The sequence below is a fragment of the Hyperolius riggenbachi genome, chromosome 6, assembly GCF_040937935.1.
Source record: "Hyperolius riggenbachi isolate aHypRig1 chromosome 6, aHypRig1.pri, whole genome shotgun sequence".
Taxonomy (NCBI): Eukaryota; Metazoa; Chordata; class Amphibia; order Anura; family Hyperoliidae; genus Hyperolius; species Hyperolius riggenbachi.
The window spans coordinates 352,304,083-352,328,555 of NC_090651.1; the positions used below are offsets into that span (position 1 = coordinate 352,304,083).

Below are 24,473 nucleotides of genomic sequence, written 5' to 3' on the forward strand. Positions count from 1 at the left end.
ATACGCCACAGTATACTGTAATATCTTTTAGAGCAGGGATGTCAAACCGGTCCTACGAGGGCCGAGATCCTCACACATTTTTGATACAGCTCAAATGAATTGATGGGTCTGAATCAGGAAAGGTGCGGTCTATCAGGTAGAACACATTCCTTTCTTTCTCAGTCCATCCTAAACACTGGCATGGATCTGGCCCTCCAGGCCTGGAGTTCGACACGTGTTTTAGAGGAACTTGTTTTTGCAAATTGTGTGGCGGTGAGTTTGGCCGGGGTTCCCCTTTATATTTTCTATAAAAGGAAATCTACTTCCTGTATTGTGTGACAAGGGACAGAGTCACACGGAAGACTCGCGTCGCTGTGTTAAAGAATCAGTATTTGCACAAACACATTAACAGGCAAAGCTCAGAATCACAGCTGACAGCGGGTTGCCTGTAGCCGCCTCAGATTATCGTCTGTTAGCATAATGTAAACCTGTCATAAAACCAAGCGCTGTAAACCACTTAAGTGGGGATCAGTTTTCATGAATATTCAGCCATGCAAACTACAAACAATGGCCAAAGCGGTAGAGCTGGGGACAGAATACGACAGAAGGTGAAATCCCTAAAATGTCTCACGACTTACGTGGGGGAGGAGCTGGTGTAAAATGGAGCCTGCAGGATGCCCGCCGGAAACACGATCTCATTCTTGGTGGGGGAATAATAGGCGTTGACTGTAGGGGGCGTCATACTCCATCTGAAGGGAAGAAAAATTTATATTATTATTATTTAGTATTTATATAGCGCCGACATATTACGCAGTGCTGTACAGTGTGTATATCTCTCTCTCTCTCTCTCTCTCTATCTCTCTATATCTATCTCTATCTCTATCTATCTTGTCACTAACTGTCCCTCAAAGGAGCTCACAATCTAATCCCTACCATTGCCATATGTCTATATTATGTAGTGTAAGTATTGTAGTCTAGGGCCAATTTTTAGGGGGAGCCAATTAACTTATCCGTATCTTTTTGGAATGTGGGAGGAAAACTGAGTGCCCGGAGGAAACCCACGCAGACACGGAGAGAACATACAAACTCTTTGCAGATACTGCCCTGGATGGGATTCGAACCAGGGACCCAGCGCTGCAAGGCGAGAGAGCTAACCACTACGCCACTGTGCTGCCCACATATTAAAATGTATTTAACAAATTGCAAGAAGGGAGTAGTCAGAGCAGTAGAGGGGCGTAACTGCAGATTCTTTCCTCCTCTCCAGGGCCCCTCATCCTGTGCTCCTTGCCTGGGTGACGCATCCAGACTCACAAATCAGTGCAGCTTGTGCTTGCCCTCTTCTGGCGTCTGCCCCCTTCAGCAGTTTCTCCTCTGCAGCCTCAGGGAGTGCAGGAGGGACCAGACACTGGAAAAGCCACAGCACTACCGCCGCGCTGATCTGTGGGCAGGGCCGGCGCTACCATAGAGGCAAAGAAGGGAATTGCCCCAGGGCCCCCAATCATAGCTATTGCTCCCTAGGGACTCTGCAGATTCTTTTGTAGAGTAGCTTCTCATCTGTGCTGGGGGGCAGATGAGAAGCTACACTGCCAAAGACTCTGCCCCGGGGAGCACACTTAGGGTCAGCAGCCGGCTCAGGGGCCAAGGAGGGAAATTTGTTCCAAAAAAGGGCCCCTAATGCCGCTTTTTGGTCTATTCTGCCCCAGGGCCCCACTGTTCCTAGAACGGCCCTTTCTGTGGGTCCGATAAAAGGACCCCCATTTAGGGGGGCACGGCCGGGGGCCGTAGTAGAGGAGGGAGAGAACCAGTCTGGGCTCCCGCTGACAAAAGCCATTTAGCAAACCTGGGTGGATTTAAATGCTTAAAAAAAAAAAAACTACCTGAACTGAAACTTCATAGAAAAGGTTTTAATTATACCCCCCCCCCCCCCCCCCCAAAAAAAAATTAAAAAAAAATAAAGGCCCACTACATTCCCCAGCCCTGCACTGTCAGTGTCCTCTGTGCCTGTAGCTCCACCTGCAGTCTGGAGGAAGGCAGTGCATGAAAAACCAGGTCTCGTAGGAAGTGGTCACTGGCGTAAATTTTAATTCACAGCGGCCAAGTTTCCGCGCAGGGTGAAGCGGAAAGACGGCACAGGCACACCCGACGCCTGTTGAACATCCAGCGTGGCGTTAAGGTCATGCCCCATCAGAGTTAAAGCATACCCGAAGAGAGGTGGCTTACACAATTCAAGCACTGGCTATTGCCAGCAGAAAAACTACCCCGGTTTTTTTTTTCTAATTTGAGTTCTCCCCGCCCAAATTATTCACTGAGTGTTGATATAGCCGTAATTCACATTACAGCCTATAGCAGCGCCCAAATCAATGGCACAACTCTGCACTGAAATAAGCTGTCTTGGTCCTGCACTGTCCTCTGTGCCAGCAGCACCATCTGCAGTCTGGAGGAAAGCAGTGCATGAACAACAAGACAGATTTGGTAGGAAGTGGTTACTGTGCACCTCTCGTTTCCTCCCTATTACTATAGGCATGGTTGTACATGGTTACACTGTTGCACTGTATTTGTCACTTGCATTTATGTGGTCAGCCAGCTCTGAAATATGCACCAGTGTTTATTCCTTACTCTGTACAGCGTCATAGAAGAGGATAGCATTAGTCTAGCTAGCATTTGTATGAGACTTATAGGATACCCGAGGTGACATGTGACATGATGAGATAGACATGGGTATGTACAGTGCCTAGCACATACAAATAACTATGCTGTGTTCCTTTTTTCCTTTGTCTGAAAGCGTTAAATATCAGGTATGTAAGTGGCTGACTCAGTCCTGACTCAGACAGGAAGTGACCTCAATGTGACATTCACTGATGAGAAATTCCAACTATAAAACACTTTCCTAGCAGAAAATAGCTTCTGAGAGCAAGAAAGATACAAAGTGGAGTCAGGACTGAGTCAGCCACTCACATACCGGATATTTAACTCTTTCAGGCAGAGAAAGAAAAAAGGGAACACAGCATAGTTATTTGTGTGCTAGGCACTGTACATACACATGTCTATCTCATGTCACTTTGGGTATCCTTTAAGCCTGGCACACTTCCAATTATGATTGGCTAATCACTGACCAATTTTACCACATCCATGTAGTAGGAGGACCAACAGATATTTATATATGAGCAGCTTGTGTACGTTAACCCTCAAACATACATAAAGATTGCAAATTTGGTCAGCGATTGGCCAATCATAACTGAAAGTGTTTACCACACTTTAGGGTGCATATACACATCCAATTTCGATTTGCCAATCACCGGTCAATTTCACCAACTATGTAATATGAGAAATTACCATCACAATCTCTTCATAGCATTTCACATCTGTTGACTCTCATACTACATGGATATGGTAATATTGGTCAGTGTTTGGCCAATCACAAGTGGAGGTGTATGCCCCCTAAAATATCAGGCTTAACAGTGCATCACCAATCATGTGACTTATCAGCGTTGGCCAATTAGAGGTTTATTCTTCTGACTTGTATTTAATGGTCACACAAATTGTATACAGATTTGAACCGACCAATCAAAATTGACAGGAAGTGCATAGGGTTGGTCCATTTCCAAGCTGCACAGAAGCTGAAAGAATTTCCATCTCACTGACCAAATCATCAGCATCATCCCCAGCACACACCAGAGGGGGCGTCCGATCACGATACTCACTGGTCTCGGTTTGGCGGTTTCCGTAGTTGGTCAGATGTCACTTTCGCTGAGAAGTTATAGAATCTCATGACATTCTCGAAGTAGAGATCGGACGTCACTTCGTACTGCAGAGGAGAGAGAATAGTCAGGCAAGGGCAACAGGTGGCTGAGGTACAAAACATCTCAAAATCAGCTGGGAGACCCATTCACTTCAATGGAAGGGGCAGGGAAAGAGGTTTAGACTGCCCACTGCCAGGTAATATGAGAAGGTTCAAAATATTTCAACTTTATGTAAATTAACACAGCTTCAAAATGGACTAATCGACTAAAGACGAGGTGGGTTTAGAATGGTCCATTTTCAAACTGCATTCTTTTGCATGCAAAAAAATTTGCATAATCCTGTATCAACTCAGAATTATTTGCATCAAATCAACCATCTCCGCTTACCACTACAGAGCAGGGCTTGAGGGATCAGTAACTTGGACAGCGGGATCCCAGATGGTGCAGTACACAAGGCAATAGGGATATTTGGTGAAGGAGAATGGTACACTGTAGGGTCACAAATCTGTCCTTAAAGTGAACCAGAGACAAAGCCACCCTCATGTATTTTTCCATATATATCAGGGGGAACATTAGAGAAAACACCTACCCTGCTCATTCTTCACTGTTCAGCTTGCCTCTTATCAGCCCTGATAAAATCCCTGACTTTTAGTCTGGCTTTGCTATAATGACTCAGCTATAATGATTCCTGAGCAGAGCCAGAAGGGGGCAGGCTTGGGCTTGAAAACACATCAGAGGAGACAGACTCCGCTATGATGATTCCTGAGCAAAGCCAGACTGAATGCTCAGTCTGGGATTTTATCAGGGCTGATAAGTAGCAAGCTGAGCAGTGAAGAATGAAACAGAGAGCAGGGTAGTTGTTTTCTCTAATGTTCCCACTGATATATATGGTAAAATACATGAGGGTGCTTCGTCTCTGGTTCACTTTAACCTCCCTGGCGTTATGATTATTTCTGGATTTTAGGGTCTAAAAGTGGTACAATTTTTTTGCATGCTTTTAGATCCTAAAACCTGGAAAAAAAAAAATCATGCTGCCAGGGAGATCTGCAGCAGTCCCAGCAATCACTCACCTCCCCAGGATCCAGCGCTGCAGTTTTCCTTCCGTCCTTCGGGTGGAGCTGTAACCCTTTAGTGAGATTGCCGGCTGTCATGACGACAGACATCGATCTCACCAAGGGGGAGCAGAGCCTCGGAGGAGAGGAAGTAGAATGGCGGCCCACGTCGGGATCCCCCAGGAGGGGAGTGATAAACGCCGTCTGCACGCATTGCTCTGCACAGACCTCCCAGTGGCTACCACAAGGTCAGCTCGGGGATACCGCTCCTAGCAGGTTTTTCCTTCCCCAAGCTGAATTTGTGATTACCACTAAGGAACTGAAGAGAAGAAAATGGAGGCTGCCATATTTATTTCCTTTTAAACAATACCATGGCAGTCCTGCTGCTCTACTTGGCTGCAGTAGTGTCTGAATCACACCAGAAACAAGCATGCAACTAATCTTGTCAGATCTGACAATGTCAGAAACACCTGATCTGCTGCATGCTTGTTTAGGGTCTATGGCTAAAAGTATTAGAGGCAGATTATCAGCAGGTCAGCCAGGCAACTGGTATTGTTTAAGAAATGCTCAAATTTATAAAAAAAAAAAAAAAAAAGCGGCAGCAATCAGAGCCCACCAACATAAAGCTTTGTTGGTGGGCAGAAAAGGAGGGGGGAATCACTTGTGTGCCGAGTTGTGCGGCCCTGCAGGGATCTGTAAAAAATAGCCTGGTCACTAGAGGGTGTAAGCCGATGGTCCTGAAGTGGTTAAAAGGAAACAAATATGGCAGCCTCCATATCCCTCTCGCTTCAGTTAAAAACCAAGGATGAAACTCTCCAGCTATGCAGTCATAGTGCAAATAAATGTTCTTTGCTTCTAATTTATGCATCATGCTTGTGGTAAGCCACCTTTTATTTGAATTTTGATTGACTTTAATGCATTTTACTGTTCCTAGGCACCTTTTCTCCTCCTTCTCCAATTGTACTACTAGAGTGGTGGAGATGATCATTTCCGCTTGCTTACAAATGTCATGCACATGGGAGATCCTGCACTCTGGATCTCCTCCAGACACTTTGGCTATCATTCATAAACGTGTTTGGTAAAAAAAATCTGGGCGGGAAAATACCGCATTCTGTATTTTAGAACTGTGTGCTAATTCATTTTCACAGCTGCCTTTGAAGTTCGATAAATTACCGCAGCCCATTGAGCGGTACAGCAGAAGCGTGGTCATCTCTTTTGTTACAAGCTGTAATTATGGCTGCCTGCACAAACTCAGGCAGGCAGACTCAGGCAGGCAGACTCAGGCAGGCAGACTCAGGCAGGCAGACTCAGGCAGGCAGACTCAGGCAGGCAGACTCAGGCAGGCAGACTCAGGCAGGCAGACTCAGGCAGGCAGACTCAGGCAGGCAGACTCAGGCAGGCAGACTGACTCGACTGACTCACACAGACTGACTCACACAGACTTCGGCTCTCTGCACAGACTCGCAGAGACTTCGGCTCCCACCACACAGCCTACTTTGTTCTTATCCGCATGCTTATCGCCTCCTCCAAGCAAGCGGTATTCTCTGTCTCAATACTGCCTGCTCTAATCTTTATTAATTGACATTTAGTGATGTGTTGAGATAATCACTGCACAAGGTGGTAATTTACCTCACTGCTCGGTAATTTCAGCTTTTCATGCGGTAACAGCCTTTATGAATTTACATTTTGCTAAGTGCTCGGTAAAGTTAGCTGTTTTCAGCATTACCGCATGCGGTAATGCTTTATGAATGATAGCCATTGAAGCAGCTGCACACACACTGGATTCCCTATCCGTCTGCCTAGGCTAGAGCGCTCTACCGTGCGTACCGGTGTTTCTGAAATGCTCATCACTGTGGAAGACTCCCGCCCCCCCCCCCAAATCTGGTGATGTGATGTCACAGACTACTCCACACCCACAGATCTCCCACTCACATCATTGAACACTTTATCCAACTCCTTGGGGTCCATAATAAAGTTGGGGTAGCCAATCATATCGTAGATTGCTTCAGCCTGAAACAGAAAATGCAGATTTCTTACAAAAAGCCCCCTCTGTAATAAAAGCCACTTTATAAATGCGCAATAAGGTTTACAAATCCAGATAATCTTCCGCGCATACACACCGCCCATACCAGGAAACCACGTGGGGCATGCGTGTAAGTGAAAGAGGAATCCCGAAAGCCTGCGGGGGACAAGCAGAGGCCGCTGAGCGGTAATGTATACTTTACACGCTGCACACTACATTACACAGTGGCAAGGTGTTGGATGGTTTTGTCAATCGATGGGAAATTGCACGCCACGCACCCGAACAGCCAACTTCAGCCCGACATCTTGCAGCATGCGCGATTGACAATGCAATCAATTTCCGTCCTGAAATTGGTCACTTCGTCTCTCGGGCATGTACTTGGCAGCACCGATTTTGATCCAATTCAATTATAATAATCGAATCGGATGGTTAATTGGCCGCCAGGTTGCCTGATGTTTGGCCACCTTTATGCAGCACTCTGTACAATCGGCACAAACAGCAACAAAAGTACAAATCCATACATCGCTAATAAGTTGGCATCACTACAGGTAACTTTGATAAAATAAAAGCAAACGGGAAAGACTTGGATCACTAAAGCGAAATGCTCACCACCCGATGGAGGAAGATGGATCCAGCGACGTCCCAAGCAGGGCTTTTCAGGAACCAAAGCTTGGCTGCCAAAGCTTGGCGCGGGATAATTCAGGGATACGGCGATCGCTGAACCTCGAATTACTCCTCCCTCTGAGTTGCGATGACTCGGAGGGGGAATAGAATTTAACCCCCCCCGGCAGCAGGGTAAGTTGTCATTTGGCTCACCCTGCGGCAAACCCCCCCGCCCTAAACTGTCATATACGCAGAGAAGTCCATCTGACGAGCGTTCCACGATCCATGTTCCGACCGGCAGGAAACACGCGACATCACATGACGGGTGCGAGCGGTAAGTAAAGCGATCGCGGTACTTTGCATAGAGTCATCGGGGGATCTTAATGATCCTGTTACGGTTATGTGATTGTGGAAACGATCACTCGTCACTCAGAAAAATAAGATACAAAAAGAAAAATCACCGGTCGGAAAAATCTCGTAGTGGGTAAGGTTCTTAAAAAGGAACTCCAGTGAAAATCATATAATATTGTGTTTAAAGAGAAACTGTGACCAAGAATTGAACTGCATCCCAATCAGTAGCTGATACCCCCTTTCCCATGAGATATCTTTTCCTTTTCTCAAACTTATCATCAGGGAGCTCTGTATGGCTGATATTGGGGTGAAACCCCTCCCACAGTGTGATGTCAGGACCATGGTTCTGACATCACACTGTGGGAGCCTTGTTGCATTGTGGGAAATAATAGCGGTTTACAACTGTAAGCAGCATCTCTTTCCAGTGACATCACCTGCCAGCAGTAAAAATGTCACCATGTGAAATGTCAGAATGTAAATCAGGGAGAGGAAAGATTTTAAAATGGGCAAAATGTCTGTACCTGTATGAAGTTGGAAGGTACGGAGGACGCCATCCGCACCCTCCGTGACTTCCAACTTCATACAGGTACAGACATTTTTTTTACTGTTTTGGGCTCGTAAGTCCTTGAAGTGCTTCATTTTTACAATAATTATGTATAAATGATTTAGTCAGTGTTTGCTCATTGTAAAAGCTTTCCTCTCCCCGATTTACATTCTGACATTTATCACATGGTGACATTCTGACTGCTGGAAGGTGATGTCAGTGGAAGGAGATCCTGCTTGCTTTTTTGGCAGTTGCAAACAGCTGTTATTTCCCACAATGCAACAAGGCTCCCACAGTGTGATGTCAGAACCATGGTCCTGACATCACACTGTGGGAGGAGTTTCACCACAATATCAGCCATACAGAGCCCCCTAATGTTCCGTTTGAGAAAAGGAAAAGATTTCTCATGGGAAAGGGAGTATCGGCTACTGATTGGGATGAAGTTCAATTCTTGGTTACGGTCTCTCTTTAATGTCTAAAAGGCTTGTACACACGTCCAAACAACCTGCCCAGCTATCATCTAAACTTGGTCTGTAGGATGATAGTTGGGTGAGTTTACGCTAGCAAAAGACAAGACATCCAACTGATAACAGGCGGGTTTGCCCAATCCAACCGGCAGATCAACCTGCCCAACTGTCCTGCAGGCTGGCCTCGTGTGTACAAGTCAGTTGAACAACTTCTTGTTTTTTAATGTTACCACGTTGGCGCACATGCAGTATTTAAGCAAGTTGGTTGTGTGATTGATCAGCCCGTGTGTACATACTCGTGTAAACAACAAGTTGTGCAACTGATCATGTTGTACAATATGCATGTGTGTAAGAGCCGGAGGGGGCTCATTTTGTGTGATATACACAATAGTCCTTTAGGTGGTGTTCACATAAATTGCGATCGCAAGCGCTGAGCGCTTCTGTGCATAATTTTCTCTAGCGATTCCCGGCGTTCCCTGAGCGATTTTGTGCAAGCACTTTTTTTAAGCGCTTTGATGAGCGATTAAGATTTTCACTTCCTGATGTCGGTCAGGAAATGAACTCTTTGACCCGGAAAAGAATTAATACAGTATATTTATTGTTAAAAGTGCTCAGGAAAGCGCTACACATTCAAGTGCTTAGCGATATCCTTAAACCTTCCTTCGAGCCAAAGCGCTCAGAAAATGTTACAGGCAGCGCTTTTGGAAGCGGAACGCAATCGAACCGCTCATCAACACTCATAGGGAATCATCACACAAGCGCTTTTAGGGAGATTTCTAAAATCACCAGCGCTTAAAAAAATGTGTGCAATTATAAAATACACACATGTAACGTACTTTGTTGGCCTGGAATCTATATATTTCTACCAGAGTTGGGTGAGAGGAGAGGGCATCCTTACACCTAGCAGGAAAAGGAGGGGAAAGGGAGGGAGGGGATCCCCATACCAAGCAGGATGAAAGAGGAAGTGGGAGGGTTCCTCATGAGGTGTGCAGGTGTGGTCTGTGTAGAGAGATGACAATATGAACGATGGCTCAGAGATGCTCACCTTCTCTTTGGCAGCCTTGCGAGTGTCTTCATCCATCCAGCTGATGCTACTCAGACTTTCCTCAAAGGCTTTCTTAATACCTTTAATCATCTGCACAGCCTGCAGGAAAACAGATCACATCTCAGAAGAAACCCCACATACACAATCCAGAGACATCGGAACACGCCCCCTGCAACATGCTGGCCTGGAAGGTGGAGGGGGCCCCACAGGACTGGACCACCTTGTGAAAGCTGGAGGGGGATCCCCAGGGCAGGATTTGTACTCTTTACCGCCCAAGGCCACTGTCACCAGCCGCCCCCCTTCAGTATAGGTAGAGAAATGACCCCTCCCCCAGTATAGGTAGCCAGTTAACCCCTCCCCCTTTCCCTCCAGTATAGGTAACTAAATCACTCCCTTAATCCCTCCTTTTACTACCCCCCTCCTTTCAGTATAGGTGGCCAGCTCACCTTCACACCGCAGCAGCCATCAGTGTCACCCATTTCTCTGCTCGTCTCCAGTGCAGAAGCTTCCATTTACCCTCCGTCTCCAATGCTGCCCATTTCCAGAGCTGCTGGCCACAATGCAAATGTGCACAGAGAGCAAGATGGCTGCTGCCACGGTGGCTAGCAGCAGAGTATCGCGATCAGGCGCTCAACTGATCTCCCTGCATTGCAGCATTTGCAAATGCTGCACCAGTTTAGCCTGCTGCTTTGGTGCCCTCGCTCCTGTGGTGCCCTAGGCTATGGCCTAGGTGGCCTTGGCCTAAATCCAGCCCTGGGGATCCCACGGGACAGGACCACCTTGTGGAAGCTGGAGGGGGATCCCACAGGACAGGACCACCTTGTGGAAGGTAGAGGGGGTCCAACAGGACCACCTTGTGGAAGCTGGAGGAGGTCCAACAGGACAGGACCACCTTGTGGAAGCTGGAGGGGGTCCAACAGGACCGGACCATCTTGTGGAAGGTGGAGGGGGATCCCACAGGACAGGACCACCACAAACATGACTAATTACGAGAGATCATACAACATGGAAGACACGATAAGCCAGGAAAGGACATCTCACCCGAAGCTTGCTGGTCTCAGCGAAGGTGTTCTTTACAAACATGGCGCCCAAAGCAAAGCCCACATTGTTGTCCGTATCCCCAACACAGAACTTCCAACGCGGGATGCAGGTCTGTAGGGGGAAAGACAGATCCTTAAACAGTGTACTATTACTCTATAAGACACAATACTCTGTTACATCTGAAGTGCACCTGAAAGATCCTGGTGATCTTCAAAAAGAAAAAATATATGTTCATGTTAGATTAGCTGCATTCCTTAAGCTCCTCATACACTGGTCAATATGCCTAGCCAATCACCATTAGACTGAAATTTGACCGGATAGAGATTGGTTCCTACCATTCATGACAAGCTCAATTATGATAGATTTCTTCTGAAATCTATTGAGCGAATGGCGAACATTGTCCTGCTTGTTGGGGTGGAACAATAGGGGCCGTCCATCGCCAATCGCTCCTCCTCTCCCCCCTTCACATGGCACTGAGATTTTTCAACCTGTCCGAACGGATGTTTGATTAATAAACTGCACGATCGAAAGTCAGTTGATCGGATAGGTTGAAGCATCAGATTACTGTCAGACGCAAAGTTTTTAATCTCGCTCAATGGGAATCTGCCAGAAAAATTGCTGTGTGCATAGCTAGCTTTGGCATCCAAGAAATGTCCGAGAACATTTCTTAAACTGCAGTACCCAGAAAAGACAGCAGGTGTTGCTGTTGCTATAAAGTAAACCTATGATACGCACACAGACACCACCAGAGTGGTTTTAGGCCCAAACTGCAGGAGACCAAAAGTAAAATTCAACCTTTTCCTTTTTAAGGGGCCCATACACTGGTCGATTTCAGCCGTCGATCGACCGATTTGATCGAATCTATCAATTGGCAATCGCTTGCCGATCGATTGGTAGATCGATCGATTTGACAGGATGGAAAATCTAGGTCGATCTGCTGCTGGCAGCAGATTGATGGCCCATAGAGTTGCATTGGATCTAATGGTCCAATAATGCATTTAGATCGATTTCCAATGGATTTAATTCTGAAATCTATTGGAAATCTGTTCCTAGTGTGTGGCACACATCAGATTCCTGTCAGATTCCGACTTGACAAGCATCTGACAAATCTATCTGATGGTCGAATCTGCTGCAAATCTATAAGTGTATGGCCACCTTTAGATACTGAGAAAAGGTTAGATTTTATTTGTTCACTTAAAGGGAACCAGAGACGAAGCACCCTCATGTATTTTACCATATAGATCAGTGGAAACATTAGAGAAAACACCTACCCTGCTCCCTGTTTCATTCTTCACTGCACAGCTTGTTTCTTATCAGCGCTGATAAAATCCCCGACTGAGCATTCAGTCTGGCTATGCTATAACGACTCAGCTATAATGATTCCTGAGCAGAGCCACAAGGGGCAGGCTTGGACTTGAAAAGACATGAGAGAGAACAGACTGAGCTATAAATATTCCTGAGCAAAGCCAGACTGAATGCTCAGTCGAGGATTTTATCAGGGCTGATAAGAAACAAGCTGTGCAGTGAAGAATGAAACAGAGAGCATGGTAGGTGTTTTCTCTAATGTTCCCACTGATATATATGGTAAAATACATGAGGGTGCTTGGTCTTTGGTTCACTTTAAGGCTCATACGCGCTCTTAACAAGTCTTTTAAATGCACGTTTATCAAACAACTTGAAGTTAGACGATTTTTGTCAAGTAAAAGACGTGCAAACGACAAAGCGTTATCACTGATAAGAGGCGTCCAATGACTGATAAGACGCAGCTCAAGTCAATCCAACTGTTGGAATGACTTGGTGATTCACAGAGAAGTTGTGTCCAACATGGCAATGTGTACAGAAGTCTGCTATGCCTTTTCAATGACTTCCATTACTAACTAGAACATCGTTCACCAGTTGAGTAATGATATGTAAATTTGTAGTCGTATATCAAGTCGTTGTGTGTATAATAGTGGTTTCCACCTCAAGACGTATCTTTCCAACATTTTTAATCGTAGTCATTTGTAAAGTTGTTTATAGTAAAAGAGTTTTGTTGAGCGTGAGTATGTGACTTTACACTGTAAAGAATTTACTTTCTTAGCCCGGAGATTTAGGCAATGTCAGGATAGGAAGGAGACCTTTCTAACAATTATAAGCACCATCCCTCCACAAATAACACCTGAAGTGAGAGAGCTATGGAGGCAGTCATTTAGATTTCCTGTTAAAACGAACTCAAGGTGTGGGACCTATTAAAGCTGCCACATTAATTTCCTGTTTAACAAATACCAGTTGCCTGGCAGTCCTGCTGATCTTTCTGGTCTGTAGAGTCTAAATCACACGCCTGAAACAAGCATGCGGCTTATCTTGTCAGATTTGTCATAGACATCTGATCTGCTGCATGCTTGTTTGGTGTCCATGGCTAAAGGTATTAAAGGCAGAGGATCAGCAGAACAGCCAGGCAATAAGCATTATCTAAAAGGAAAAACATGTCAGCCTCCATTTGCCTCTCACCTCAGGTTCCCTTTAAATAATACCAGTTGCCTGGCAAACCTGCTGATCTATTTGGCTGCAGTAGTGTCTGAATTACACCAGAAAGAAGCATGCAGATAATCTTTGCAAAATATCAAAAATTCGTACTAGGGAAACAAAGTAAACAAAATATGGTCCTTTTGTACTACTTATGTACTCAGTGATAAAGTGTACTTTATTAACAATAAAAACATTTGTCAACACTGTCAGTATTAGTCATCCAACAGGTAACATGCACAACATGTGTGTTTGGGTCTTCGCTGATCCCCCACCTCCCATTGATATCGTCAGCCAGGGAGGAGTGTAACTATCCCACACATGTATATGCAGCTGTCTAAGTGGGTAACCAAAAGGGGCAGGGTGGCTATGAACCAGTTATACAATTGTCTCTAAAGACAGACCCGTCACTCAGGAACACTGATCTCACCTATGGCTAACCTTCGCACTCCAGCTGTAACAAAACTACAAATCCCATCATGCCTCTGCCTCTCTGAGTTATGCTTAGAGTTGTCAGAGTATTGCAATGCCTCATGGGACTTGTAGTTCCACCACAGCTGGAGTGGAGTGCCAGGGTTAGCCATCACTGGACTAGACTTTGGGAAACATAAGGATGCAAATATACTGTATACAGTGACAGACCTCTACATTTCTGATTTGTATTGGCATTACAGGATTTTACACTCAATTCTTATTCAGACATTACAATTTGAACATTGTACAGTGAATGTCTTGGATGCCAACATTATTGGTCAATGTGTCACAATAGCTGGATGACCAGAGTGCAAAGGCCCAGGAGTCCAGCTTAACCCCCCTGGCGATCTATTAAAAACCGCCAGGGGGCAGCAGAGCAGGTTTTTTTTTTTTTTTTAAATCATGTAGCGAGCCCAGGGCTCGCTACATGATAGCCGCTGTGCAGCGGCATCCCCCCGCCCTCTTCGATCGCCTCTGGCGATCTCCGATCAGGAAATCCCGTTCAAAGAACGAGATTTCCTGGAGGGCTTCCCCCGTCGCCATGGCGACAGGCGGCATGACATCACCGACGTCAGACGTCGTGACGTCATTGGGAGACCCGATCTACCCCTTAGCGCTGCCTTGCACTGATTGGCCAGGCAGCGCACGGGGTCTGGGGGGGGGGCGTCACGGCGCGGCGAGCAATCAGCGCAGAGCGGCGGCGATCAGAGGGCACACACAGCTAGCAAAGTGCTGGCTGCGTGCAGCAAAAAAAAAAAAAAAAAAAAAAATCAAAATCGGCCCAGCAGGGCCTGAGAAATCCCCTGCGCGGCATAGCCCGTGCTCAGCACGGGCTTACCGCCAGGGAGGTTAAAGAAAATCTGTAATGAAAAAACCTCCCCTGGGGGGTACTCACCTCAGGTGGGGGAAGCCTCCGGATCCTATTGAGGCTTCCCACGTCCTCCTCGGTCTCATGGCAGCGGAGAAAATCCTCCCGGAGTGGCAGCAATGTAAATATTTACCTTTTGGCTGCAGCGCAGGCGCAGTATCCGCTCTCTGCACGGAGATAGGTGAAAATAGCCGATCTCCGTCGGGCCGCACTACTGCACAGGCGAAAGTCTCCTGCACCTGCGCAGCAGAGCGGACCTGACGGAGATCGGCTATTTCTGCCTATCTCCCTCAGAAGAGCCACAACAGCGCCCCCGCTGGAGCCCGAAAGGGTAAATATTGCACAGGCTGTCGGATTTGTCGCCTATGCGTTCCGGGGGCAGCAGCAAGACCGCCGTGGGACACAGGACGACGGGGGAAGCCTCGATATGGTCCAGAGGCTTCCCCCTACTAAGGTGAGTACCCCCAGGGGAACTTTTTTTCAGTACAGGTTTTCTTTAAGAAACTCAAGAAAAAAAAAATCCAGCTAGCATGCAACTGTAATGCAACCTGTATGCAGCTTGGAAACAGGTCAATCAAAATAGACAGGAAGTGTGCTCTGATAGGCTTAGCTTCAAGCTGGTATTGGCATGTCACTGGCCATCTGCACGGGACCACTGAGACTCCGGGCACCTCCAGTCACATGACCAGGAAGGGGGATGTGCATAGCGGATATTTCCCAGCATGCTCACCTTCTTGGTGCCATACATGACCTCTATGAATTTCTCCTCCACATCCTGGAACCTCTGATCCAGTAAGGAGCTGGTCTTCCGAACTACATTCCAAATCATGTAATTATTCAGGATCCTACAGGGGGAACAGGACAGCTTCAGTGAGACGGTGTATATTAATTTATAAAGTGTCAACATATTCCATGGGGCTGTACAAAGTAAGAAAGCAAACATGGGTTACATAATGATACAGACAAATGGTATATATCAAATACAGAACACAGTACATCAAATACAGTACGCTGGTACAAAATACAGAATTGGTAATTACAATGACAAATGTAACATTATGAATAAAATGTATAACAGAGTGCAAGCCTCATCTGCCGGGCTTCTTCTGCGCTCCAATCTGCGTTTTCACGCGGGCGCGCTGTCGTCATCAGACGTCCTCCGGGCTGTACTGCGAGGACGTCCGACGACGTCAGCGCGCCAGCGTGAAACGCAGATTGGAGCGCAGAAGAAGCCCGACCTGGCAGCCAGCCTGGCCGGGTCGGCCACCGGGAGCCTGCGGAGCGGCGCTGAGGGCACATCCTGCCTGCCACGGGCTGGAGGAAGCCCCAGGTAAGTGGATTTTTTAATTTTTATTTTACTCACCCTGAACCTTCCTTTTAAGTGGTTAATATTTATTTGCAGCTACGTCATGTGTTTATTTTAAATGATTTTACTTGCTTCAGGTTTACTTTAAACTTTTTTTAATGACACTTACAGTACTCCTTTAAGTGCAAGTCCAAGCTGCAAAAAATTTGTATCCGCTCAAAACCATTAGTGTATTAACCATTGTTAATTACTACAATCAAAAACATACTTCCCCAATTTCACAAAAAATGACTAACTTTCCTATTTCTTTGAACTGTGTTCTCCTTCTCTCTGCTCAGTTTCCTCCCTTCTATAACCTTCCAAATAGCTGACCGTTTGTTACGGACAGCTCCAGGCTGGAGACACAAAACATCTCACTTGTGTTATCGCATACTCTAATCTTTATGAATCGACATTTGTGAAATTTGCCTCACTAATCTGTAATTTCAGTTTTCCATGAAGTAAAAGCCTAAGTCAATTGACCTTTCACAAAATGTTTCGTAAAATCAGTTTTCTGCTTTACAGAAAGCGGTAATGCTTAGTGAATGGAAGCCCAAGCTGTATACTGCTGCCGTAATCTTCAGCAATTTTCCCCAATGTTATTGCAGCTGCAGAACCGGCCTTTTCAAAGAACACAGACAAGACAGAACATTTAAATTGCGATTTTCTCCTGGCGGACTCAAAGCGCCAGAGCTGCAGCCACTAGGATGTGCTCTATAGGCAGTAGCAGTGTTAGGGAGTCTTTTCAAAGGTCTCGACACTGAATAGGTGGCAGGATTAGTGAACAGGAAGAGCCAAAGTTCGTACCCAGGTCCCGTGTGTCAGAGGCAGAGCCGTTAAAGTATACCCGAAGTGACATGTGACATGATGAGATAGACATGTGTATGTACAGTGCCTATGCACACAAATAACTATGCTTTGTTCCTTTTTCCTCTCTGTCCTCTCTGTCTGAAAGAGTTAAATATCAAGTATGTAAGTGGCTGACTCAGTCCTGACTCAGACAGGAAGTGACTACCGTGTGTCTATCTCATGTCACATGTCACCTCGGGTATCCTTTAACCAGTACACTATCGAGCCACCGCTACAGACCACAGAATAATGGAGGTGCTGGGTCTTACCTCTCGTCGGTGCGGTTGATGATGCCGGACACCTCTATTAGATACTCTTTAGCATACACGACGACTGGCTCCGTCTCATTGATCTCTACCGGAGCAAAGATGGTGCGGAGTAACATCATCCAATCCACCATCGGCACCAGCCCCTGCAGAGAGAGAAGACAACCCTCAATCCTTAACCCAAAGTCTGCAAAACTCCAACCAGCCTCACCTCCCCTGACCCCCGGGAAAACACTGCATGTCAGGGGCGTAGAAATAGGGGGTGCAGAGGTAGCGACTGCATCGGGGCCCTTGGTCTAGAGGGACCCACCCTCAACCACAGTATTAGCTTTTTATTGGTCCTGTGCTGGTAATCACTTCTACAGATGCTTTGAATAGTAGTGATTATTAACAGAGTGTTCCCCATTCCCTTCTTGCACCACTAATACTGTGGGTGTCCTTGGCAGGTTTTGGTGGACCGTATCAATTGTTATGTATAGAGTGCTTGGGGGGGCCCCAATGTAAAACTTGCACCAGGGCACACAGCTCCTTAGCTGCACCGCTGCTGCATGTGTATATTAGAGAGGAACTGGTGAGAAAATGGCATAAATAAATAAAATAGCCTTTTGCGATATTTATAAATTATTTACTCAGTGTTTGTAAAATCTTTCCACTCTCTGATTTACATTAAAGCTGTATAAAACCCTGACATAACAATATGTTTTCCTACTTTTTATATGCCATACGATCATATTTGCATTTGTGCATAAGTATTATTCATTTAGAAATTACAAGTTACCCAAAGTACAGTTTTTTTACTTTGAGACAACACAAGATAACATTATCTACACTTCAGATGGGTCCAGATTTCTCTGCACTGAACTTTCAAGACCAGTGTTTAATTGAATGCTGTTCCAGTAAAAAAAAAAAAAAAAAAAAAAAAAAAGTGTTGGTAGTATATAATATGCTGTAAATAATTTTTTAGAGGAAAGAAGAAATGCTGGGTTTCATTCCGCTTAAGAAATTGATCACCAGTGGCAACATCTTTAGGCCTGTCAGGTGCAGCTCTGTGGAATGTTTGTTTCTGAAAGTTCCGAAGGCAGTACAAAATATACCTGGTCTCCCAGAATGCTCTAGGAGGAGAATTCCGTATAGCTAAACACTCTAGGCTGTGACATCACTGGGAGGGTGGGGCTACACCCTTGGATAGATATAGGAAGAGTTTCTGATGCTGAAACCAGGAAAACTGATGTAAACGTGGGTAGCCTGAATAATTTAATGCACTCTACGTCACTACAGGGACTCCTTAAATTCAGGGTCACACACTTCTAGATTTGTGGTGAACCATATAATCAGTAGGTGCAGGATATAGGATCAGGGGCGTAACAATAGGGGCTGCAGCCCCTGCACCCGCGGGGCAGGGGGCCCGGGCCCACCGTGGGGCTGCAGCATGAGGGGAAAGCCATGGCCACACATCGGCAGGGAGAGGGGGTGGTACCTCCCCTCCTTCACCTCGGACTCTCCCTTCTGCACTCCCCTCCAGCATCAGTGTCTGTGCAGGCAGCAGGCAGATACACATACCTTCTTGCGTTCCGAGGATGTACCTCTCTCTAGTGTCTGACGCTACTTCCTGTTTATAAAGGAAGTAGCGTCAGACACTAGAGCGATTAACATCCGCGGTGGAACGCAGGGAAGGTATGTGTTTCTGCCTGCTGCCTGCACAGATCCTGATTGATGCTGGGTGGGAGAGCCCGAGGTGAGGGAGGGGAGGGACCGCCCCCCTCCCTGCCGATGTGTGGCCATGGCTTTTACCTCATGCTGCAACCTCTCCAGCCCCCGTAAGCGGGCGTCAGAATTTCTGCAGGGGGGCCCGGGGGTTCCTAGTTACGCCCCTGTATGGGATCAGTTACCGCCTTGCACCAGCAGATGCCAGATCCAGGATCACATCATCTCCAACCATTCACTGCCCAATGCAGTACAAAGCTATAAAGCTAGTCACGTACCACTTGGGCAAAAGCAAAAAGGTACATTCCACATCCATTTGAACGTAACTCCTTCACATCAGATAAATACTCCAATCAGCTGATGACAGATGAGTGGGATTTCTGGTTTATTGATAATGTTAAAAATAGGCCTAGCTAATAGTACTATACCCCACTCTGTACACATACCAAGAATTCTGTATTAAACATTAAAATACAGTAATTAAAAGTATATTAATCTTGGGGGAGCAATGGCAACCAGTCTTCAAGTACAGCAGAGCCCACAAAGAGCCTAAGAACTTGGCCTTTCCCACTGAGTACTGCTGGAGATTTGTGCTGGTTGGTTGATTTAGAGCAATAAAGGTCTATTTCCATGGTTAGGTGTTTTTTTTCAGTTTTAACTGTTTATGGGAACATAAGCATCCCACACCCATTTCACCTGGGGAGGGGGCAGGCATCTGGGGGTTCCCTTGTTATAGGTTGTTACCCCCACCCATCTCCTGGGCATTGGCGTTAGAGTTCAGTCACTTGATCGTGGATTGAGCTAGGGCTATGGGGGAGGTTTTGCTGCCCCCCCCCTTTTCCAGAGCCCCCCATATCATGGACAATGCAGAGGGCTGGTTTAGCTCAGGCTGCGGAGCCCAACCCGGTTCCATGTTCTGACTATACCAGCCTGCATGAGTGACAAGGGGTTAAAGAAGCTTAAGGGGGTGGGCTCTCATGCTGTCAGTTCTCATAGAATGTATGAAATGTGTATACAGAACTCGGAATGCATTACAGTGTACTGCAACAACAAAATATTTTTCTATGGAACTTAGAATCTAATTTTCTCAAAAATAACATGGTCTTAAAAAAAAAAAAAAAAAAAAATCCCTTTTTTTTCTACCAATTTCCTACTAATCTCTCTAACATACGTGGCAAATTTGGCCACGATAGCATGTAAGAGGGCTTTGTTAGTAATTGCAGAAGTTGGCACGGTTGACTTCTATGAAAAATGCCTTCGAAATGTAAAATTTGGTATCTACCAGTATGGAATACTGAAAAATTCAAAATTAAGCTGTTCTGACCATCCCTAGAGTTGAATGTGCAATGCACAATGCCCAAGCTGAATCGAAACTCCAAAGACCAATGTCCACGCCCAGACACGACAGAAACCAAGTCTAGTGAGCCTCTCCCATAGATTCACCTTCAGCTCTCCGGCTGTGATCTTATGGTAGATCACCTCCTCATCTCTCCTCTTCTCCTGGGGAATGGTGATGTTGGCCAGAGCGGTCTCAAAGTCCAGAATCTCCTGCATTTGCTCCCGTGTATGGTTCTCCTCTCCCCCCAGCAGCACTCCCACCTGCACCATGAAGTTGAGGTATCCATCGAGAACCTGCAGTGAGAGGAATGCCAAAAAGAATTGAGAAAGAAGCAAAAACTTCGGGGAGACACTCTGGATCAATGAGTACAGATAGGACTCACCTTCTTATTGGCGGTTTTATTCAGATAATAATCTCTAGATGGTAAACCCAGACCTGACTGGTCTATCTGGATGAGAAGACAAGACTAAAGTTAGAGCCTGGAAAAGCAGCCAAGGGTCTACTACTTATCCCCCCAAAATACTAATCATACTTCCAGGACCCATTAACCATCCCCCTTAAAGTACCAACCACTCTCCCAAGGCCTACTACCCATTCCCCCCCCAAATACTGACCACTCACACAGCCCCTTACCCATGCCTGCCCCCCCCCCCCCCCCCCAAAACAAAAAAAAAACAAAAAAAAACAAAAAAAAAACTGACCACTCTCTCTAATGCTGGGAATACACGGCTTGATTGATTATTTCCGACATGTCTGATCTACCGGCCCGACCATTTCACTGCTCGATTCCGCATTGAACACAATGGAAAGACATAAGAAAAACGAGCGGAAGATAAGAGAATCACCTACGGAATCGAGCGGTGAATCGATTGAGCGGGAGAATAGAGACTAAAACAGACCACTCTCCCAGGGCCTATTACCCATCCCCAAAATTACTGACCACACTACCAGGGCATACTACCCCATCCGCCAAGAGCCTACTACCCATCTACCAACAATAATGGCAACCTCCCGAGAGGCTGCTACCTGTCTAATAGTCACATCCATCCACACACGGCTTGCCATGCACTTAGGGCCAATTACATCCTTCCTCCCCCAACAATACTGGCCACACTCCCAAGGCCATCTCTGCGCCCCCCCCAAAATCAATGCCCCCTATCCAGGGCCTATTACATCACCCTCACCCAATAATAGCCTCCAAAATAGGAAGACTATACGCCCGCAAAGGGTCTACTAACCGTCCAACAGCAGGAACCTGCCCAGGGTTTACTACATATCACTCCCCCCCTACCCACCCCCCCTTCAACATTCGTGACCATAGCCTGGTACATGTCCCACAAGGATACGTGCCCAGTGCTTACTACACGTCCAACAGTGACCAACTGTCTAGAGCTACTATGGGCCCACCAAAGGTCGGCAACTCCTCACTCACTAACCAGAGGTTGTGGGATGTACCTGTATGACGTTGCTGTTGGAGTTCTTGGAATCTGCACTGACAAACACGGAGAAGAAGGGAGCGACCCTGTAGTAAGCGGTCACCTCCTGGAGGGTCTTTTGGAAGTTGCCTTTTTTCCATGATCCGGTGATGTTCCAGCCACCAAGCTGTAAAATTACATTATTAGCATCTGAAGAATTTTCTTTGAAACAAGAAAACATTGGTCTCGACTGAAAGTGGAGTGCCTCTAAACATGAGGCCAATGCTGTCCTTTTAGCCCTGCATGTATTATAATCTAATCAGCATGGAAGTGTTAAATGAATTTCTGAGTTTTAGAAAAAAAAAAAAAAAAGACCGACCAAAAAACTGAAGTTTCGCCAGCATGTAGTGAACTCGGTCCTGCATTGTTTGGATAGGATTCGATTGGCTAGGACAAGATTCAGGACCCGTGTGATTGGCTACGACAGGATTCAGGAGATGATTGGCTAGAGCAGGAAGCTGTGCTACGATTAGCTAGGGCATGATGCAGAAACTGTGTGATTATTGGCTAGGGCAGGACTCGGAAGGTGTGCAATGATTGGCTAGGTCAGGATTCCGAGAGCGGGGACCTGTGCAGTCCCCCCAGAAACACTCACCCGCTCTATCAGTTCCTGCAGTGGTTTGGCTCCCAGTTCGTCTATCTTGGACTCGTTCATACAGGCCTGGTAGTACCGCTGAGCCTTGTGTTCCGCCTGACTGCTGTAGTTTGCGGTCGTGTTTTCTGTGTAAAGCAAAAAGAACACATTTTAACATCTACCAACATATTCTGCCTGCAGGCAATTGACAAACACACTTTATAGGATAACAGACAGAAAATACACAAATGTGTGAGAGCCCAAATGTCACTTTTTGTGTGTGAAACAAGACTGCTACATCTGCAAAAACCTAGTCTAAGTGTGCCCATACATTATGAATGATGTGGATGGATACAAATGCTGAAAAAGTAATGATCGAATCTGACAGATATCGATCCTGCAATATGACAAACCTATCGATCGTTGTTCGATTTCCATCCAAAATCTGTCAAAAGGGGCAACTGAAAATCTTAGTTGCAAAAGCTCAATCGAGTGTACAGTGGTAATTTATTTCCTGATGGCCAATGGACCCCCAACTGGTGTCCCCTCAAGTGTATGTTGCGCCCAGCCCGTGAGTATTGTTGAGGGCTCAACTGTCACACTGGCACAAATGGTCTCTTCCTCCGGTCTACTTCATGATCCTGAAAGCACCTGTACCATGTGACACCAGTGCATTTAGTGGCATCCGTGCATGCGCTGGTGTCACATGGCACAAGTGGAACTTAAAAAGGGGGGGGTGGGGGTTAGGGGCTCAGGGTTTGGGAAGAGACACCTTGGTAACCAGCAGAGGCATTAGGAAAATTGGAATCAGTAGTGTGTGTGGGCAAGTCTCTCAGATCAGATTCAAAAGGGATCTGATGTCGATCAGGTGGCAGATTCACAGATGGATGGTCACCTTAAATCTGATCACAAGACTAAGCAGCTGAAGTAAAAGGCCGCTGCTTGGATTGCATTATCCTAGCTGCTGCTTGGATTGCATTATCCTATTGTAAAGCCCCATCTACACGATACAATTTGTGCGATTCGATCGGATCGAATTCGATCGATTAAATCCAACATGTCCGATTGGGATTGGATTCGATAGGTAGTGTGTTCAATTTGCCATTGTTTTGCAATGACATTCGCCCACAGTATAAACTCGAATCCCAATCGGCCATGTCCGATTTAATCGCTCAATCAAATTTGATCGAATCGCACAAAAAAAATTGTATCGTGTGGATGGGGCTTTAAGGCTGCTGCTTGGATTGCATTATCCTATTCTAAAGGCTGTTATTTTGAAGGCATTTCATCTGTAGTCCTCCCCTTTACCAGTCTGGAGCAATGGAAGTCTATGGCACAGGAATTGACCAGGTGCTTATACAGCTCATCTGACATGAACTTCTGCACAGAATTGCCATAGTAGCTGCTTAGTAAGTGGCAAGATCTCTGTACTCCTGAATCCCCAGTTCAGCACATTTGCTGCCAGGAGTGGAGAAACTACAAACGCAATTTGAAACCAAACAGAAGCTCTGCATAAATAACATCAATAAGCAATGCTATTACATGGGAGCAGCTGACCAAAGTTACTTCCATTTGTACATGGCGAGGAAAGGAACAGCGCTGCTTAAAAACAGATTGCATCCTTATGACTACCTGCTTGAGTGTGCAAGCCCCTCTAGTGGGATAAAATACACACCGAGCATTCAAATAAAATGCACCTGTCTACCATTGGAGGATGTTGGTTTCCATAATAGCTTGCATGCAACTTATTAGGTACTCGTCCCTCCCACTGCGAAGAAGTCATCCCCCATGGGAGGGGCCCTAACGCTAACTAATCCCAAATTATGCATAGCCTGGGTGCGCTACCAAGTAAAAATTCAAAATTAAGCAAAGGGAGGGACGAGTACTTAAGGTGCATTTTATATGAATGCTGGGTGTGTATTTTATCCCACTAGTGGGGCTTGCAGTCTCAAACAGGTAGTCCTAAGGATGCAATCTGTTTTTAAGTAGCGCTGTTCCTTTCCTCGCCATGTACAAAGGAGTGGAGAAAGGCCTGGATTTATCAGACCGAAGTGACAGGTCATCACATGAGTACTCCACAAGCTGACCGATTGAGAAACATTAGAACAGTGGTTAAGCCACATCAAAATAAACGTTCACGCAAACCACAATAGTGGAAGCAAGTCAAATTTTTTTCTCAAGAAGACCTTGTAGCTCAAATCAACTTAAAATCAAATCAAATTAAAAAAT

The 24,473-nt window shown here is 46.0% G+C and overlaps 1 protein-coding gene across 2 annotated transcripts in view; it reads right to left on the reverse strand.

The window, feature by feature from the left end:
* ECE1 (endothelin converting enzyme 1) overlaps window positions 1-24,473 on the reverse strand; it is a 108,458-nt gene that overhangs the window by 15,103 nt on the left and 68,882 nt on the right. For both annotated transcript variants that reach the window (XM_068241683.1, XM_068241682.1), the window contains 11 exons: window positions 22,266-22,390; window positions 21,651-21,797; window positions 20,578-20,643; window positions 20,300-20,488; window positions 17,156-17,298; window positions 15,423-15,537; window positions 10,846-10,956; window positions 9,805-9,903; window positions 6,704-6,781; window positions 3,681-3,784; window positions 618-728 (listed from right to left, as the gene is read on the reverse strand). In XM_068241683.1, coding sequence (XP_068097784.1) covers window positions 618-728; window positions 3,681-3,784; window positions 6,704-6,781; window positions 9,805-9,903; window positions 10,846-10,956; window positions 15,423-15,537; window positions 17,156-17,298; window positions 20,300-20,488; window positions 20,578-20,643; window positions 21,651-21,797; window positions 22,266-22,390 — 1,288 coding nt within the window. The remainder of the gene's footprint in view (window positions 1-617; window positions 729-3,680; window positions 3,785-6,703; window positions 6,782-9,804; window positions 9,904-10,845; window positions 10,957-15,422; window positions 15,538-17,155; window positions 17,299-20,299; window positions 20,489-20,577; window positions 20,644-21,650; window positions 21,798-22,265; window positions 22,391-24,473) is intronic.